The 22,524-nt window shown below is 37.9% G+C and overlaps 1 protein-coding gene across 1 annotated transcript; it reads right to left on the bottom strand.

Moving 5' to 3' along the window:
* Positions 1-1,134: 1,134 nt before the first annotated feature.
* LOC127433819 (dapper homolog 3-like) lies at positions 1,135-20,875 on the bottom strand. The gene is made up of 3 exons (XM_051686065.1): positions 20,505-20,875; positions 12,381-12,498; positions 1,135-5,657 (listed from the first exon to the last, which is right to left on the bottom strand). Exons 1-3 carry the CDS (start codon positions 20,706-20,708, stop codon positions 4,327-4,329), a joined length of 1,653 nt encoding a protein of 550 aa, XP_051542025.1. The 5' UTR covers positions 20,709-20,875; the 3' UTR covers positions 1,135-4,326.
* Positions 20,876-22,524: the final 1,649 nt, after the last annotated feature.

Raw genomic sequence — 22,524 nt, 5'->3', positions numbered from 1 at the left:
ACTCTCACACTTTCACTTTATTTAGAAATCTCTATAAACATGCCTTAAAGAGATCCAAATGAAAATTCGGTCATCATTTACTCACCCTCATATTGTTCCAAACCTGTATGTCTTTCTTTCTTCTGTGGAACACAAAAGGGAGATTTTAGACAGAATGTTCACGATGCTCTTTTTCAATAAAGCGGGCAGAGGGAAACAAATACCATAAAAGTCATCTATTTGGCTCGTGTGTAATATTCCAAGTCTTCTGAAGTCACGATAACTTTGTGTGAGGAAGAGACTATTTCCATTGACTATTTAAATTGTAATTCATTATACGCCACAGCTGTCATGTCTCATTTGCACATAAGCTGTCATATGAATTCAGAGGACATATAGTCAACTGCACTATTATGACTCATTATATTACAGCTTCTTTTTCTGTTAATCCTTTAAGATCTGAAGGTGTTTTTAAAGATTTCCTGTTTCAGTGGCATACCCAAAATTAAAGGCTTAACAAAACTCTACAAAAAAACAAAAACAAGGAGGGTCAAGTGTTTGGTATCATTGTAAAGACAATTTTCCAAAACATTTTAATGATATAGATTATGATACATTCTGAGAATCTCAGCCTAAGTAAATGCTGAAAAATCAAAAAAAAAAAAAAAAAAAGAGGCGGAGCCACCGCCAAACATTTACTTTTTTTCTTATCTGACATTATATATCTCAGGGTGTAAATAGGGTGGTTTCGAAAAACTTTTGTTTTGTTTCCAATCATGTCAACTGTATCTGAGAAAAAATTTGTGTTGATTCGACAAAGCAATCAAAAGTTATAGCATTACAAAAATAATTTATCAGTGTCCAAAAACCTTTCCAAACAAATAAAACATAATAATGGTACATAAGAACTAATTACACATGCAAACACAACAATGACTAAAGGTTTGCATAGCATACAGACATGATTTTAGTAATGAGATTTCACAGAATGAGTTTCATTCTGTGTCATTTGAGTCATCATTGAGTCTGTGTCATGTATTTGGCGCCATCTCCTGGTGGTCATATGTAACATTGTGCTTCATGTGGATTATCTAATGACCTATGCATCTGATTATCTTGTGTGTGGACTCGTTTGAAAGATAATCACCTCCTCTAAGTAATGATTTGAAATTATATATTCCGTTTATATTATGTGAAGTTATAAGCGAAAAAGCAACATATAAGCAACACCAACATAATTGTCAAAGACATATAATAATATCTATTACTCACTATATTTTTGTCTGTGAGTAAAACAAATATACTGGTTGTATTTTACTCTTTGAGAGATTTCCAACAACATATGACACATGACTATTTGATCAGTTTGATGTTTTTACGGATTACAATAATATGTACCGTTAATTTTTTTTTTTAATAAATTAGCAAAATGTAACACTTCTGATTTGTCTGCAAATTTCAAAGCACTTGTTCAGTTTTGGTCATAATGTCGACATGCATTGGAAAGTAGAGCTTCTAAACTTTCAAACGATACCTATTTTGTGTTGGTCAAGATTGTCGTCACTAATATTTTAATGATTATTTATTTTTCTCGCGGGCCCATCCAAGCTTAAAGGGTTAAAGCATTATTTTCTGTAAAGCTGCTTTGATATGATGTATGTTGTGAAAAGCACTATACAAATAAAAATATCTTGACTTAAAATGCATTTTTGCAAATATTCTGCTAAACATCTCCTTTTGTGTTGCACAGAAAGAAAGTCAAACAGGTTTCGAATTAAATGAGGGCGAGTAAAAAAAATTCAGTTTTGGATGAAATATTCCTTTGTGTTTTGTCTCCAATGTTATTTACCATTAACTGTCCCTTTAATTGTATCATTAACTTTGTCCAGCGTTTGAGCATGACATTTTGTGAGTTGCAAAATCTTTACAAAAATAAAAATAATAAATAAATAAAAAAGAATGGAGAAAGATTATGTGCCTCAGTGCATTTGTAAAATTTCAGAGTTTGAGCTTTTACAGAAAGACACATTTGAAACTCTACAAATCTCTCCAGACAGAAGCTGATCTCATCTCAAGCGGTTTGCAGACGTGGTCCCAGGTCTTTATTTACAGATTACATTCATAAATACAGACATTTACAGGTGTGACATCATCATACACACAGCGCTACTGACCGTGATGTTGAGAGCGTGTCTGATCAGTATGAGTTTAGAGCTCAACTGGATGCAAACGGGAAAGTTTAATACTCTTGCTTTAGAGCAGTGTTTGATTGACAGGTGAGTGGGCGGTGCTTCAATGTTGTCCGGGACACATCATGACACGTGATGCGGTCACATGCGTTTCTGACCGCTGAATGCGGTTGAAGATGACAAATTTTAAAATGTTTTAGATCATATTTACACCTGTATTTAGTAGAGCTGGGTAAAAATATAGATTTTTAGATAATCGCAATCTTCATTTGAACAATCCCAATATTGATTCCAAAAATCCAGAGATCTATTTTTTGCTTTAAAGTTTACTTTCAGTTGTGTTTTTTATTATATGTGTTTAATAAATATCAACTGAACTGCATATTTGGGCTCTGTTGTTAATTATTTTTATTCATATTTTCATAATGTACCAGGTTAGAAAGTTCCCTGTATAATTTACAGGAGAGAATTTATTTTGTATGTAAGCAAAACAGACATTATACAGTTACTGAAATATACACTGCAAAAAACAAAACAATTTTTTTTTTTTTTTTTGGAGTATTTTTGTCTTTTTTTCCAAGTAAAAATATCTAAAAATCCTTAAAACAGCAAAAAATTAATTGATTTTCTGCCAGCGCAAAGCGCAAGTGGGCATTGGTGGGAGTGTTTGCGTTATCTCTGGGTGTATGTGCGCAAACTGTGGATGTATTGTATGTTAATGAAGTTGCACAAAGTGCAATTTGCTAATATCCTGAGAAATAGTTCATTGTGCTAAGACGTTTCAAAAGCAACTCTGTTTTCAGCGCAAAGTCTAAACTCAGTTCCTGCATTTTCAGTTTGGAGATTCCACCAGCAGATGGTGATAAACTTCATGTCCAAACTCTGAAAATACTTTGGAGCATTAAATTATGTCTGTAATGATCACTATTGTAGACGTTTTATGAAACAAATATTCATGAGATTTAGGTCATGGTTTATTTTTCAGCTATGTTTATATTTACAAATGTATTTGTATTGGTATTTTTCCACCTGTTGTCATAGAGTGATTTTTAAGTCAGTGCAGAAGAGGCTGATGAAAGTTGGAGAGGGTAAAATGTTTGGATTTGTTATGATTTTTTTGACCACTTCGTTATTTTTTATTATATTTTTATTTTGTATAAAGTGTCATTTGAATTTAGAAATAATTTTGGTTACATTTTTTCGTGTTTCAATAAAAGAATTACATTTTTTACAATTTTAAAATAGCTGAAGTGCGTCTGATACAATCACTGTTAATGCTAGCCATGATTTGTGTGTCCGCAGATGTAAATAATTAATAATACTTACATTCTCTATGATTTAATGGAGCGTAAATCCATATCCTGACGTGAACCACATTTTTCATGCATTGAAAAGGAGTGTCACTGTCATAGAAATATGCCTGACATTCAACAAGGACGCAGTTAATGCACAAAAAGTTCACTGCATACAGTCCATTTACACGACCAACTTCTTATGAATGTGCTGTCTTCGCTGGTGCTTGACAGGAAATGGACTATATAATATGACACAGATGGTGCCGGAGAAGAACCTCCGAATTAAATTACACTTCACCCAGCCCATTAGTGCATTGTGCACGTAATTTTGCCAAACCCATTTGTGCCTAGACTTTATCGCATGCTTACACGAAAATACCAAAACTTCCTTGCCATGCCCATTGACTTTGCGTGTATGACTTATGACTTAGCGCTCTTAAAATAGGGCCTAAAATGTCTTGTCATTTTATGACAAGTAAATGTATCTTGTTTAAGAATGCTTAGATATTTTTACAGGAAAACAAGACAAAAAATACAGTTAAAAAATATATATTTTTTGCAGTGTAGCCGAATGAATAAGAATCTTATAAAATCGGAGACAAATCGAATGCTTGTGATTTGGAATTAAATCAAACTGAGAAGTCAATACCCAGTCCTAGTATATAGGTCTGTCTACTTGTGATTGGATCAGCTGAAACGCATCTTAATACTAGGGGTGAATTCGGTCTCAGTGTCGCGTTTTGTCTTTGCCCTGGACTGAAAGTAATGTAATTAATGTGTTTTCATGATTGCATCACGATCGCACTAAGTACTTTTACCCATCCTCATTGTTTATGTTTGTTTGTCTCTTTAAACCCTGTCACTCAAACGGTGGTCATGACTTTAAGTGACCCCGTTCGGAATCTCAGAATCTTCTTCTTGAGCGCGTGCGAGGCTTTGATCTTGACGAAAGCTTTGGGCTGCAGCGTGCTTTCGGGCAGGTTGGGTGTCGAGGGTGGGGCCAGCTGTGGTGGGAGCTGCTGTGGCCACACTAATCCACCGCTCTCATCTGTGTCACTGGACAGCGAGATCGACCCGGGCGACTCTGCCTCGCTCAGACTGGACTCGGATTCGCCCGGGACGGGGTGCGCATAATCCTCCACCGGCAGACAGAGTGCGGCACGTGGCGGGTACTCGCCGCGGACGTGAGGCTGAGGATGGTGCTGTGAGAGGCAGGGAGGTGGGGCGGGACGAGGTTTACGGGAGCGTCTGATTGGTTGTTCAGGCGGTGGCTCCGCCTCATCTTGACTCAACTCCAATGTGGAGCGCCAGCGCCGGTGACCCGAGCCACCTTGTGCTCGGTGTGTTTTGGGCTGTGCGTTACGCTCTGCATCCCGCTCGACTGTGTTATATTTGCGTTCTGTGACTCCTCGCTGTCCCAGCAGGCTGTTTTCCGATTGGGCACGGCAGGCTTTGCGGCCTGGTTTCTTTGCCGTGATTTTCTCCTCTGTGAAGCGACACTTCTTCAGCGCGACTCTGTGCTTAGTAAGTGCCCTCTCAGGTGAGTATGCCCCACGAGTGGCTTTAGGGGCGACGTGCGTCCGGTGCGTTGCTGCTCTAGCTTGAGCGCGACAGGGCTGTGCAGGGATATACTGGGCGTTTACCAGCTCGTCAGAAGGCGGCGAGTGTACGTGATGGTAGCTGTGGAAATTTTGTGCAGATTCCGCTTCGCTGCTGATGGGGTCCAGAGCGCCACAAGGAAAATCCAGAGAGGTGGAGCGAATCCCAGCCAGCACAGACCTGGAATACCGGACAGAATGCTGCTCCTCGTCCAGGCTGTGGCAGGCCCACGCGCGTCTCTCTGGACTGGGCGAGGTCTTGTGGTGTTCTGGGCTGTAGGGAGGGTCTTTATGACACAGACTGCTCTGCCTGACCACACCTCTGCTCTCAGGTCCAAGACTGGTGCGTGGCTTATTGGGTCTGAGAGGAAGTGAGCGCCTTTGGATCAATCCTATGATGTACGTTTCCACGCGCCGTGCCTGTCTATAATCCTCTGCCGTCGGTTCCTCTTCTATGCCCTCAATGGGCTGACATGGCCACAACTCGTATTCACCGATGCCCTCGAGTGGAGGGTATGGTGCAGAGAGAGAACGAGGAACCATTGTGCGAACACAACCATTCTGGACCACCTCACGATTGCCAACAATCATATCATCTAGAAATAGAGCCAAAATGACATTTAGATGCTTTCTAATCATGAGAATAGCTTCAACATACAGTTATAACATACATCGCAAACCCTGTTAAAGGCATGTTTCAGGGTCAGTACAAGTTAAGCTCAATCAGCAGCATTTTGTGGCAAAATGTTGATTACCACAGTAAATCATTTCAACTCATCCCTTGTTTATTTAACTGCAAAAAATGTGGGTTACAGTGAGACACTTACAATGGAAGTGAATGGGACCAATCTGTAAACTTTAAAAGTATAGCCACAAGACATAAACAATATGTGTGCTGACATGATTTAAGTGTGATAAAATTAGGAATTTACCAGCGTTACCGCGTTTACCAGATTACATTGTTTACTGGTTGCGGTGATGGGGGCGTGGCCGAGCGACGTCTGTGGAGAGCGAGGCCGAGAGAGGAAGAACAGTAAGGATTGACACCTGTGGGAAATTATCTCTAACAGCTGTTTGTGTTTGCAGTGAGAGCTGGGAAGGATAAAGGGGCAATCCAAACCACCTTAGGAGAGAGAGAGACACACACAGCAGTGCCTATGTGTGCATTCCTGTCAGATTTACTACCTTAATCTCCTAAAACCATGGAGGGAGGAAGTCCCTGTGACTTTAGCAATGGTGGTTCCGGAGAGGGAGGAGCTTGGACCGTTGGTGAACTTAAAAACCACCAATCGAGTCACCCCAGTCACTTGCGGAGTCCACCTCTATCCGTCAAAAGTTACGGAGATTGCCAGGTTGCAAAGAGAATTTTCCGACATGTTCTTGCCTCAATCCCATAGAACACCATATCGAAACGACCCCAGGGGTATTGGTATGCAGTCGTCCCTACCGATTACCCGAACACAAAAAAACAGTGGCTCAGGAAGAATGAAAAGCCATGCTGGATATGGGGGTAATAGAAGAATCCCACAGTGACTGGGCCAGCCCGGTGGTGCTGGTTCCGATGAGCGATGGCTTGGTCCGGTTCTGTGTGGATTATAGAAAAGTCAATGCGGTGTCTAAATTTGATGTGCACCCAGTGCCTTGGATTGATGAACTGCTCGATCGGTGAGGCACGGCTCCCTTTTATTCGACACTGGATTTAACAAAGGGATATTGGCAGATCCCCTTAACTCCCATGTCCTGGGAAAAGATGGTATTTTTCACACCGTTTGGATTACACCAATTCTTGATGCTTCCGTTCGGTTTGTTCGGGGCCCCAGCTACATTCCAGCAGCTCATGGACAGAATACTCAGACCGCATGCTGCTTATGCCGCTGCCTATCTGGATGATATCATTATTTACAGTAATGACTGGCAGCGGCACCTTCAGCATCTGAGGGCTGTCCTGAGGTTGTTGAGACGTGCGGGACTCATGGCAAACCCACTGAAGTGCACAACTGGAAGTACGGTATCTGGGCTTCCACTTGGGTCACGGGCAGATGTGGCCCCAAATATGATAAAACAGCAGTGATTGTAGACTGCCCGAGACCTAAGACCAAAAGGAGGTGAGACAGTTCCTGGGGCTGGCTGGCTATTATCGTAGGTTCATGCCTAATTACTCCATCGTCACCAGGCCACTGACTGATCTGATTAAAAAGTTGGTGAAAGCTGCACTTTGCGGCGGGCCGCTCTTGCACTCTTCTGACTTCTCTTTCACTTTTTTTATTGCAGACAGATGCATCGAACAGGGGGTTGGGAGTGGTACAGTCCCAGACGGTGGAGGGGGAGGAGCGCCCCGTTCTGTACATTAGTCGCAAACTTTCACTGAGGGAGACTAGGTACAGCATGAAAGAGAAGGAGTGTTTGGCCATCAAGTGGGCGGTCCTCACCCTCCGATACTATCTGTTGGGGCGTGCTTTCACCCTCTGTTCAGACCACGCCACACTCCAGTGGCTCCACCTCATGAAGGATACCAATGTGTGGATCACCCATTGGTATCTAGCTCTCCAGCCTTTTAAGTTCAACGTGGTCCACAGGCCAGGAGCGCAGGTGGCTGTGGCGGATTTCCTCTCTAGAAATGAGGTGGGGGGAGTAAGTGACAGGCCGGATGGCTCCCCAGCATGAGTCGGGCAATGGGGATATGTGGTGATCGGGATGTGGCTGAGCGACAGCTGTGGAGAGCGAGGCCGAGAGAGGAAGAAGGGTAAGGATTGACACCTGTGGGAAATTACCTCTAAAAGCTGTTTTGTGTTTGCAGTGAGAGCTGGGAGGGGAGAGAGAGATGCACGCAGCAGTGTCTTTGTGTGCATTCCTGTATATTGTGATGAAAAGCAAAACCACTGCTTATTGTAAAATAAAGTTAATTTGGAGCTGACATGCCATACCCCGCTTCCTCCATCATAAGAGATTTAGTGATCTGTCACACTGGCGTTACACCATCATGACAACAAAGTTGTAATATTGGATATACTGAACTTTACACAAATAAGGTAAGCAATTTTATCACACTAAAATCATGTTAACATGTATAATGTGTCTTAGCTTGTGTGTATTTCAATGTTTTTGAACAGGCCCTATTCACTTCCATTATTTACTATAACTGTGATTTTTTTGCGAGTTGAAATAAATATTTTTTGTGGTAATCAACATTATGTCACAAATGCTGCCGATTGAGCTTAACTTGTATTGAAGCCGGAATATTCCTTTAAGAAGAGCAGCATATAATATTTTGTGTTCCCATTATGGGATACCACTTTTTTACCATACTGGTGTGGACTTTTAACTAGCAACTTCAACCAGCTAAGTTTTGCTTAGAGTAGGTATGTCACAGATGATGTCACTTATGTTGAACTCAAAACATATCTTTAACTATCTTAAAGATCGTTTTCCATTCTAATTTTATTTTAACATTTTGTCCTCATGTTGTTCTGAACCAGTATGACTTTCTTTCTTCTGTGGAACACAAAATGAGACATTAGTCATTCACTTTCATTGCATTTTTTTTTCCATACTATGCAAGTGAATGGTGACTGAGGCTGTCATTCTGCTAAACATCTCCTTTTGTTTTCCACAGAAGAAAGAAAGTCATACGGGTTTCGAACAACACAAGGCTGAGTAAATAATGACAGAATTGTCCTTTTTGGGTGAACTATCCATTTAACCAGCAAGCTCAACCAGCTTCAATGGCGCGATCAGGCTGGTCAAGCATCTAAACCTGTCTGGAGCAGCACAGAAATTCATGCTGGACTCAGTTGGTCTTTCCAGCAGGGAAGATGGTATACATACACACACACACGCACGCACGCACGCACGCACGCACGCACGCACGCACTCACTCACTCACTCACACACACTCACACACACACATGTTGGTGCAGCTATCATTATGAGGACTCTCCATAGACATAATGATTTTTATACTGTATGAACTATAGATTCTATCCCCTAACCCTAACCCTACCCCTAAACACACACACACACACACACACACAACACACACACACACACACACACACACACACACTCACACACACAAACACATATGTTGGTGCAGCTATCATTATGAGGACTCTCCATAGACATAATGATTTTTATACTGTATGAACTATAGATTCTATCCCCTAACCCTAACCCTACCCCTAAACCTAACCCTCACAAAAAAATGTCTGCATTTTTACATTTTCAATAAAACATTGTTTAGTATGTTTTTTAAGCAATTTGAATTATGGGGACACTAGAAATGTCCTCATAAACCACATTTATAGCATAATACCCTTGTAATTACTAGTTTATAACATACAAAAAAGTCCTCGTAAACCACTTAAACCTGCCCACACACACACACACACACAACACACACTCACACAAACACACACACACACACACAAACTCACACACACACAAACAGATACACACACACTTACACACAAACACACATACACACACACACACACACACTTACACACACACACACACACACACAAACACTCACACACATACACGCACACACACACATTCATATACAAACACACACAAACACTCACACACACACTCATATCCAAACACACACACACACTCATATACAAACACACACAAACACTCACACACACATACACTCACACACACTTACACACAAACACACACACACACTCACAAACACACACACACACACACACTCATATACAAACACACACAAACACTCACACGCACACTCATATACAAACACACACACACACACTCATATACAAACACACACAAACACTCACACACACATACACTCACACACACTTACACACAAACACACACACACACACACACACAAACACTCACAAACACACACACACACTCATATACAAACACACACACACACACACACTCACACACACACAAACAGATACACACACACTTACACACAAACACACATACACACACAGATACACACACACACACACACACTTACACACACACACACACACAAACACTCACACACATACACGCACACACACACATTCATATACAAACACACACAAACACTCACACACACACTCATATCCAAACACACACACACACTCATATACAAACACACACAAACACTCACACACACATACACTCACACACACTTACACACAAACACACACACACACTCACAAACACACACACACACACACTCATATACAAACACACACAAACACTCACACGCACACTCATATACAAACACACACACACACACTCATATACAAACACACACAAACACTCACACACACATACACTCACACACACTTACACACAAACACACACACACACACACACACACAAACACTCACAAACACACACACACACACACTCATATACAAACACACACACACACTCACACACACACACACAAACACTCACAAACACACACACACACTCATATACAAACACACACACACACTTACACACACACAAACACTCACAAACACACACACACTCATATACAAACACACACAAACACTCACACACACATACACTCACACACACTTACACACAAACACACACACACACACACACAAACACTCACAAACACACACACACACACACTCATATACAAACACACACACACACTCACACACACACACACAAACACTCACAAACACACACACACACTCATATACAAACACACACACACACTTACACACACACAAACACACACACAAACACACACACACACACACACTCATATACAAACACACACACCTTCAGATACATGTTAATCATAATAACTCACTTTCTTTACACTAAACGATGGTTCCAAAAGTGTCCCTTTGGGCCTCTTGGCGGTGATTTTGTGAACGAGTCTCACGTGTGAGAATTTCAAGTTTTACCGCCGCGTTAAGTCCTCGCGATATCAAGCATACCTGCAAACTCAGTACAGTTGAAAAAGAACTTTTATTATTTTATTGAGTATGTATAGCATTAATGTAACTATTGGCTAAAGCATTTTTAAAACAGGCTATTTAGACTAGTGTCAGAAATGAACTTTTCTATTAAGATGCAAAGGAAAGGGACAGTTTTAGAAACGAGAAGCCATAGACAAAAGAGTCGCTGCACTGTTTCTTTGCCGGTTCTGTGCTATTTGAGATTGATATTAATGTGTCTTTTTTATCAACAACTGACAGTAAAGAACATAAGATATATTCAGACATCATAAAGCAAGTTCATGCGTTACTAATAGCCAAAAATTGTGGCCATTTTACAACATGTTAATGTCATGTTCTGTATCGACGAATTCTGTGGAGTATAAAAAGAGACAAATAGTTAGAAAATCAGTTTTGTACCATACAACAGTAAGGATACCATACCACTGGTTTAGAGCTTGTTGCCCGTCGCCCTTCAGAGAAACGCGCGAATCAATAAACGACCTATTGGATTCAAAACGGTGAATTTCGCCGAAAAGCGACTAGTTTGCAGGTATGAATAAGGCTCATTCTGGTTGAGTACCTACTGTGTATGCATATTTATATGAGGTGGAAACCTAGTAAGAGAATCACACTTCTGAAAAATAATGTAACCCTGAAAATGTCATAATTATTTTATTTCTTTGTCATTCATGTAAAATTAATCCTTGACAGAGTGATCATGACATTATTTCACAGCTACCTACCAAATAAAGTAAAAATGGACATGAAATAATGATTTGAGTTGAAATTATGTTATTATGAAGGGCTGCACAATTAATCGAACATATAATCGAGATTAAAATTACTGCTTTCACAATTAGCTAATTGTGAAGTATAGCAGTCCACGTTGCGTACTCTATTTAATAGCGTATGTTTTTGCAGCGAATGAGCATTGTAACCAATCACAGACAAGTCTGTTGCTCGCTTCTGTGTATAATTTATTCAAAATTTGTTTTTTATGCTACTAAGAGAGCGAAATGTGAAGTTGACCATTTAGGCAACTAGTGTTGATTTAATGATAATTTAAGAGGACAGTTCTCAGCTTGTTTTGGATGTGTTGTCGACATCAAGAATACGGCTTGCAGTTGATACACTAAAATTAAATAAATTAATCGCAATTACAATATCAAAGGAACAATCGACAATTAAGATTTTTGTCTTAATCATGTAGCCCTGTTATTATGTGAGAATAATATGAAAGCCGAGAAAGGTGACTCGTAACACCTGGATAACCAATGAAAAAAATCACTTTATCGCCGGAACGATATTAATGCTGTCGATTAAGTAGCTGTGTGGTTCAGGAATCTAGATTGCAGGTTTAATTTGTTCGTCAGGCCGTACCCGAGCTGGATGGATTGTCTGCCCCGTCAGTAGGGGGCTCCACTGAGCAGCTTTCAGAATCCATCCTCAATTCTCCAACTTGATGCTGTAGAATGTTCATCAGACTCCATGAGGTGTCCTGCAAACACAGACATCAACGTGCTTGTAAAGACATACATGTTACATACTACAAATGAAATGTACAAAAGTTTCTTACGGGGGAGCATGCCCCCAGACCCCCTAGAGAGTCAGAGGTCAAACCACCACAGTCTCACAAAATCCTGTGTTAAACACTGTTTTCTGTAAAGTAGACTCATGAACAGAAATGTTACCCAATGATTCCTTCAAGTCTTTATCTGTCACTCTAGTGTTCTTTTTTACCTCATTGAGCATTCTGCGGTGTGCCCTTTGAGTCATCTTGACTGGACGGCCACTTCTAGTGAGAGTACCTATAGTACTAAATCATCTCCATTTATAGACAATTTGTCTAACTGTGGACAGATGAATATCTAATCTCTTCCAGATAACTTTGTAACCCTTTCCAGCTTTATGCAAAGCAACAATTCTTGGTCTTCTGAGATCTGTTTTTTGCGAGCACAGTTCGAGGTGTGTCTTGTTTGGAAGGATGCGTCCTCCAGAGGTTGCGTTAGTCGGCCGCAAACGTCATCGAGGCTGTCTCGTTTCATAAAAGCGAGTAGGACACTTCGGATGCAGCCTTCGAATGCGACCTTCTTTCATGGGAATTCGGAGGATGCATGAGGTGTATCCTTCGTGGGCACTCACAACCCACAATTCTTTGCTTCAACGGAAATGTCTAAAAAAAAAAAATGACGCCAATTTGCTCATAAATATGATGTTCAAACGCAAGGAATGTTAATTCCCGAGTTGAAGTACCTCAGTAGATGGGTGCAGAGTATATAATATGTATAATTATATTAATATATAATTAAAATAAAGTATTAGACTAAAAGTACACCTGTAAAATCTATTTTCTTTACATCATTATAACTCTCCTAAAATGTACCTCATACATTCCCTTCCAGAGGAACTTTGTTCCCTTCTCACTCGAAGCGCTCGCACTTGTTAAAGAGTGGCGTGCTGTCATAGCAACCGTGTTACCTTCCGTTTGTCCTACGAAGGCCGTCTCGTTTAAATGAGACTTGTTTAAAGGAGGACGCTCGGCATACAGCAGCCTTCAAAGGACGCATCCTACCTAGCACGCAGCCTTCAAAACGAGACACAGCTTCGCTTATTAGTGTCAATCAGAAAAAGATGATACAACAATAACAGAACAGCATCCTACTCTCCTCAGGACAGTCACAGAAAGTTGAATTTGACAGAATAAAACTTATGACTCTGCACACACATGAATTTACAGTGTAAAATGAAAGTGTTTTACCACATTAGTAAAACACAAATGCAGACACACATACACAAACATCATCTGGATAAGATTCCTAAAAAATCAGGTCTGATTCAAACACATTAAGTATTTCCAGGGGACTGAATGAGGCAACAGGGCACAATGAGGAATGACAAGACTTATTTGGATTGAGTAAATTATGTGCAGTGCAAGTGAAAATCATCCTGTAAAGAGACTAGACGAGCTTTGAATTATTGAGTAAAGGAAGTAAAAAGAAGCTTTTCTTAGTGAATTACACTTCACATTAATGGTCTGTCAGCACAAAAACAAAGTGATCCAGAAAGTTTATTTCTTGTTTATTTCTCTGCAGAGCATCTGTGAACACGTGAACTCAGATAGAGTTAACACTGAACGTCTGGAGTTTACAATAAAATTATTACAACAAAACTGTCATTATATTATTGTTATTCATGGGCCGAGTGAAAGTGGCATTGTTAGACAGAATAGAGATTGTTTCTGATGAATGCTGGAACAATCCGTCATGCAACTTATATAAGAAAAATCCCAAGTACACACAGACACACAGTTACATAGCTATCTACAGTGCCCAAAAAAGTATGTGAACCCTTTGGAATTAGCTGGTCATAAAATGTGATCTCATCTTCATCAAAGTCACAAGCAGGGCTGCAACTAATGATTATTTTGATAATCGACTAATCTAACGATTATTAGAACGATTATTCGACTATTCGGGCGATTATTGCAACGATTAATCATTAGTTCTTAATCGATTATTCAGCTTGTGCCCCGAATTAAAAGGTTGTATTAAACATGCTTAATAACAATAAAGAGGACAAAATCATCTTTTAAAAATACCTCTAAATGACATTCACTGAATTAAAGGAAATGTGTTTTTTTATTCAGTTTAATTCAGTAAAAAATTCACTGCAAAAAATATCTATTGTCATCAAGTGTTTTTGTCTTGTTTTCCATTTTAAATGGTCTAAAAATCCTTAAAACAAAAAACATTTACTTGAGCATTATCATATAAGATATTTAGACTTTAAGAGAATAGATCTTAAATATAAGTGTATTTTGTATATTAGTGTATTTTTTCACTTGGTTATACTTCTGCGAGTGCAGTAAAGACACAATACACTTATATTCAAGATCTGTTCTCTAAAAGCAAGTTTAAATATCTTATATGCTGCTTCTCAGGTCAATGCATCTTTTTTAAAGGATTTTTAGATATTTTAAAATATTAGTATTTTTAATATTATATTCAACATTCTCAGATAACAGTTTTTTCTCTTCTGCAGTATAGCTGCTAAAGTAAATGTACGTTGTTTTAAAGGAGTTTTAGATATTTATATTGGAAAACAAGCCAAAACAAAAACAAACCAAAAATATATTTTGTTGCGGTGTATAATGGGGTGAAGACGACCCTCTCTCACCTTTCTGTTCACTTCAGTCCATCTTTAACTCAAACAAATTCTCTCTTATAAATAAAGCTGCATATTGACAGTTTTCTTCATGATAATAAACACACAGTGACACATATATTATGATTCAATATGTCTCGAGTCATCTCGTTATAATCTAGCTGCATTAAGCGTGTGCGCTCGAGGGATGAGCGTCCCGTGACAGAGTGTGCATCAGCCGGTGCAGTTTCAATCTCTCCCCCTTAGATCGGGACACTTCACGTGACTCATAGAAGAGACGCTGACCGCACAGAGAAATGACCGTTTCCTTATTATTTTAACTTTAATAAAGCTATAATGCATTAAATAGAACTGCATTAAAGATGTAACGCTGGGGTGTTTCCTTTAAAAACGCTCAACACGCAAGTTTTGCTTAAGCTGAGCGTCAGCTCCAGCTCTGCTTATTCCACAACGAGAGTGCTTCTGTATTTACTTATTTAGTATTTTGTGATCTACATCACCTGAAGCTGTTTGGAAAGTTTAGAGTGCTTCTGGACTGTGAAATGTGTTTTCTTCCTCTCCTCAGTTAGGCACTAGCTCTTGTGTGCAATCATTAGAGTTTCATATGATCTTATGTTACATTAAGATCAAAAGACTACTAAATGTTTTATCGTCGACGTTGTCGATAACGTCGACTATTCGTTTCAGCCCTAGTCACAAGTATAGACAAACACAATGTGCTTAAGCTAACAACATACAAACAATTATAATCTTTCATGTCTTTATGGAACACATCCCATTAAACATTCACAGTGCTGTGGAAAAAGTAAGTGAACCCTTGGATTTAATAACTGGTCAATCCTCCTTTGGCAGCAATAACCTCAACCAAGCATTTCTGATAGCTGCGGATTAGACCTGCACAACGTTCAGAAGGAATTTTGGACTTCTTACAGAACTGCTTCAGCTCAGACATATTCTGAGGATGTCTGGTGTGAACGGCTCTCTTGAGGTCATTCCACAGCATCTCTATTGGGTTAAGGTCTGGGCTCCATGCCTGTTTAATGTTTTCCATATAGTAGACTCATGAACAGAGATGTTCACCAGTTCCAGTGATTCCTTCAAGTCTTTATCTGTCACTCTAAGGATCTTTTTTACCTCATTGAGCATTCTGCGGTGTGCCCTTTGAGTCATCTTGACTGGACGGCCACTTCTAGAGAGAGTACCTATAGTATTAAATCATCTCCATTTATAGACTGTTTGTCTAACTGTGGACAGATGAATATCTAAGCTCTTCCAGATAACTTTGTAACCCTTTCCAGCTTTATGCAAAGCAACAATTCTTGATAGTAGGTCTTATGAGATCTCTTTTTTTGCAAGGCATGGTCCACGTCAGCAGATGCTTCTTGTGAATACTCTAAATGTTTGAGTGCTTTTTATAAGTCAAAGTAGCTCTAAGCCACACCTCCAATCTCATTTCAATTATCTGGATGCCAGGTTTGCCAACTCTTGACTCTAATTAGCTTTTGTTGACGTCATTAGCCTAGGGGTTCACACATATTTTTTTCCAACTTACACTGTGAATGTTTGAATGATGTATTCAGTATGTACAAGAACAATACAATAATTTGTGTGTTATAAGTTAAAACAAATTGTGTTCAAAATCAAACCAGATTTTAAGAAAAATGTGTACATAAATGCTGGTAATTCACATACTTTTTCTTGCCACCGTATATGAAGGCATGCCATAGACTTCTATTGTTTTTTGTTTTTTTATAAAGCTAATTATAATGACTACAGACTAACCTAAATCCAAACCATAACCCAGTCACAACAAGGAAACTTGTTACATGTTTTAGAATTTAAAAAACCTATTTATGAATGAATCTCCAAATGGCAGTCAATGGCAGTTAATGTGGTGTTGTCTTTCTATTGCATTGTGTACACTGGCTGCACACAAGAACAAATATACAGCGCTGCCAGTGTAGTCCGATTCATGTATGACTCTTATGAACTGATTCTTTAAGTCAAAAGACTCATGAACATACGAGTTATTAGTTTGAATCTGTCAGAGTGGTTACTGAATGAACACCTGACTTTTACTGTCTGGATGTTTATGACGTGTAGTTAATGTACACAATCACAAAAGAGTTTTATTGTAATAAGTGCTATTTTTTATTTTATTTATTTTATCCCCTTTTCTCCCAATTTGGAATGCCCAATTCCCACTACTTAGTAGGTCCTCGTGGTGGTGTGGTTACTCGTTTCAATGCGGGTGGCGGAGGACAAGTCTCAGTTGCCTCCGCTTCTGAGACCGTCAATCCGTGCATCTTATCACGTGACTCGTTGTGCATGACACCGCGGAGACTCACAGCATGTGGAGGCTCATGCTACTCTCCACGATCCACACACAACTTACCACATGCCCCATTGAGAGCGAGAACCCCTAATCACGACCACGAGGAGGTTACCCCATGTGACTCTACCCTCCCTAGCAACCGGGCCAATTTGGTTGCTTAGGAGACTTTGCTGAAGTCACTCAGCACACCCTGGATTCGAACCCAGGCCCCAAATAAGTGCTAGTTTAATAATAATTAAAACTAGGGCTGCACAATTATTCTAAATAAAATTGAAATTTCTATATGACCACAAAGGGCTGTGATTTAATTAAAAAAAATACTGCAGTTCAAATCGCAATCGCAAGATTTTTCTAAATAACAGCAATTATGACTTTTTGTCCAAATCGTGCAGTTCTAAAAACACATTAAATCATTGGTCACAAACAATGTTGCACTGAACACTGAGGTAAAACACAGTTTGCTTGAGTAATCTGAGACAAAAACATTTAAAGTTGAAGAATGTAACTTTTTCAGTGTCTTCTATTTAGCTTAATATGCAGAGACATCTTTAAGTAAGCCATTTATGGGGATATTTTCTTGAAAACTGTAAACACTGTGTCTCTGTGGCACTATAAGAAGACCCGGGACTATCTGACAGTTTAAACAACAGCAGGTGATGGGCAGCCATTCGGTGTCACTAGTGGAGCAGAAATGACATACTTCAGCTTTAAGGATAGTGAAACCCAAAGCAGTAAATTAATTCTGGTCATCCCGACTGGATATAGGACTGCAAAATGCAGCAATTGATCAATCACAATAATGTACTCCAGAAAGCTGTGAAATAAATACTGATAATTAAATTATGATTTTTTTCTACAGTACAAATGTTCTTGAATGTGTCTAAATGAGTCTCAACAGGTAAAAGACTAATTTAGAGTCAAACACATTAAAATGTGGCTCGTATTAAAAGGACGATAACAACCAGAGCGTCAGCAACACTCTCTGCAATTTAACCTTTTGTTCTTATCAATTATTCACACACTGTTTAAAGAGTGCAATTATTATTTCACCGGCTTACTGGTACTGTTGGGCTGCAGGAGGAGAAAGACGAGCCTGTTAATTACAGCAGTATGAAGAACCGACCAATCAGAGCCCTCGGCTGCACCCCCCACTGAGAGACCACCATCACTACACACACACACACACACACACTTGTGTTTACACAACGCAAACTGCCATCGAACTGACACACTCAATCTGTCTCTGACATACAGCACTGTACACACACACACACTTATTAAGCTGAATGAGGTCATACCACAGACTTCTATTGTTTTTATATAAAGATAATTATAATTACTGTAGATAATATGCTGTATTTAACCCCAAATCGTTACAATAAAAATATTTAATTATATTTTGCATAAAGAAAATTAAGCCTACATTTAGGACTATTAAGATTTTTTCATAGTGACATTATCTTCAGGATAATACACAGACACACACACACACACACACATACAAACACAAACACAGATACACACACTCACACACACACACACTCACATACAAACACAGATACACACACACACACACACATACACACTCACACAGATACAAACACAGATACACACACACACACTCAAACACAGATACACACACATTCACAACCACACACACACACACATTCACAACCACACACACACATTCATATACACATACACCCACACACATTCACACTCACACAGATACACACACACTCACACACATTCACAACCACACACACACACACACTCACATACACACACACATTCACATACACACATATACACACACATATATATACACACACACACCTACACACACACACACTCACATATATACACACACACACACACACTCACATAGATACACACACACACTCACACAAACACACATATTCACACACACAGAAACACATATTCACACACACACACACACACACACAGACACACACTCACAACCACACACACACACTCACATACACACATATACACACACACACACACCTACACACACACTCACACATATACACACACACATTCACACACACACTCACATAGATACACACACACAAACACACATATTCACACTACACACACACACTCACTCACTCTCACACACAGACACACATACACAGACACACACACACTCACTCTCACACACAGACACACTCACACAGACACACACACACTCACTCTCACACACAGACACACTCACACAGACACACACACTCACTCTCACAGACACACACACACTCACACAGACACACACACTCACTCTCACAGACACACACACACTCACACAGACACACACACACTCACTCTCACACACACTCACACACACACACACACACTCACACAGACTCACACACACTCACTCTCACACACAGACACACACACACAGCCACACACACTCTCTCTCTCACACACACACACACACACATACACTGATGAATTGCGTATATCATATTGCATAAAGCTTGAATGACACTTACATTTTTAGATTGAACTTTGACCTGTTTTCAAACATCTCTCAATATGTTATATACATTTTGATTGTTTATTATTTTCCTTCTATTATCACCTTAAAGCTGTTTATCTCTGTACTAAATGTTTCTGTGTACACATATCTATAATGTAAATAAATAAGTTGGATATTAATCACAATGAAACATATTCATGAGGTGCTTTTCAGCACAGATGTACAACAAACACTTAATCATTTATACAGTATAACTAACCTATTCAAATAAAACTATTTACCATTTATTAAAGACCTACTTCATTTTATGTGTTTTATCAAGTTAAATGTAAGTAAATATGAATTATTATAACTAACTATTATGTCATTGATAATCGTTTTTTCATTTTAATATAAAGTAATTAATATCCTTCACGATGTACTTGTAATTGATCAATTAGCACATTATCAAGCTGTTTAAGTGCGTCTAACCAATAAAGGCATTTTGTAGTAACTCTCTCACCGGGTTCGAGTCGTCCTGGGCGGTTCGGATCGGACCGTGTGATTCGGGTTCTGGTTCGGGCGCGTGCAGCGTGAGCGCGCTCATGATCAGAGTCTCGTGCCGCTGCTTGAGCATCTCGAGCTCACAGATTCCCGCCACAGTGAGCTCGAGCCGCTGCTTCTGTCTGCTGCGCTCCGCCGCCGCCAGCGACAACAAACGGAACATTATTAACGGCTCCTTTAACGCACACGCACCGAATGAAGAAGAATGTCCACACTCTTAACTCTAGACGTCATAGACAGTACTTCTTAAGAGTAAAGTAAACGTGTTATCCATGATAATATCCTGTTAGTTTAGGAGACGCGGAGTTCACGGCTCTTCTCCTCACGAGCTGCTGCTGGTCTCCACTCTCACAGCTGTCAACAGCTCATTAGCATATCCTACAGTATCCGGTTTTCATTGGTTACAGGTTTCGTTTATAAATTAATATTTATTAGTTCCCCGCCCCTCGAGGTGCAGATGAATTGGATTGGTCGGTAGGAGAACGTTAACTCGTAAATGCAAATAAAATCCCGATAAATATCACAATATGGACGGAAGTGAGTTTAGACCAGCGCAATTATACTATTAATACTATTATTTGCCATATTCATTCCATGTCCTTTTCTTTTTGGGCTGAATGGCATGATTGTTTCATGATGAAAGATATGAGCTCATGACAGTTTGCTGTGAGAGTAACACTGCCAGAGCTTGAATTCTTATAGATCAAATAAAAAAGGATTTTTCCAAATAAAACCGTATGAAACTTATCTCGAGTCTTATGTCTCTGGCGATTTAGGAAATTATGTTAGTGCGCCATCTGGTGAATATTTGAGCCTTCTGTCAGAATTTAATCCTATCAGATGATATTCTATTCTATTCTGTTCTATTCTATTATATTATTATATCATATTATTATTCTATTCTACTCTATTCTATTCTATTCTATCATATCATATTATATTATTTTATATTATATTGTTTTATATTACATCATATCATATTATATTATTTTATATTATATTATATTATATTATTATTATATTACATCATATCATATTATATTATTTTATATTATATTATATTATTATTATATTACATCATATCATATTATATTATTTTATATTATATTATATTATATTATTATTATATTACATCATATCATATTATATTATTTTATATTATATTATATTTTATTATTATTATATTACATCATATCATATTATATTATTTTATATTATATTATATTATATTATTATTATATTACATCATATCATATTATATTATTTTATATTATATTATATTATATTGCATCATATTATATTATATTATATTATTATTATTATATTACATCATATCATATTATATTATTTTATATTATATTATATTATTATTATATTACATCATATCATATTATATTATTTTATATTATATTATATTATATTATTATTATATTACATCATATCATATTATATTATTTTATATTATATTATATTATATTGCATCATATTATATTATATTATATTATTATTATTATATTACATCATATCATATTATATTATATTATATTATATTATATGAAATCATATTATTATTATATCACATCATATCATATCATATTATATTATATCATATTATATTATATTATATGAAATCATATTATTATTATATCACATCATATCATATCATATTATATTATATCATATTATATTATATTATATTATATTATTATTATTATATTACATCATATCATATTATATCATATCATATTATATTATATTATATTATATTATATCATATTATATTATTTTATATTATATTATATCGCATCATATTATATTATATTATATTATTATTATATTATATCATATTATATTATATTATATTATATTATATCACATCATATCATATCATATTATATTATATCATATTATATTATATTATATTATATTATATTATATCATATTATATTATATTATTTTATATTATATTATATTATATT

The sequence above is a fragment of the Myxocyprinus asiaticus genome, chromosome 43 (genome assembly GCF_019703515.2).
Source record: "Myxocyprinus asiaticus isolate MX2 ecotype Aquarium Trade chromosome 43, UBuf_Myxa_2, whole genome shotgun sequence".
NCBI classification, from domain to species: domain Eukaryota; kingdom Metazoa; phylum Chordata; class Actinopteri; order Cypriniformes; family Catostomidae; genus Myxocyprinus; species Myxocyprinus asiaticus.
This window is presented reverse-complemented; position numbering and strand designations above follow the sequence as displayed.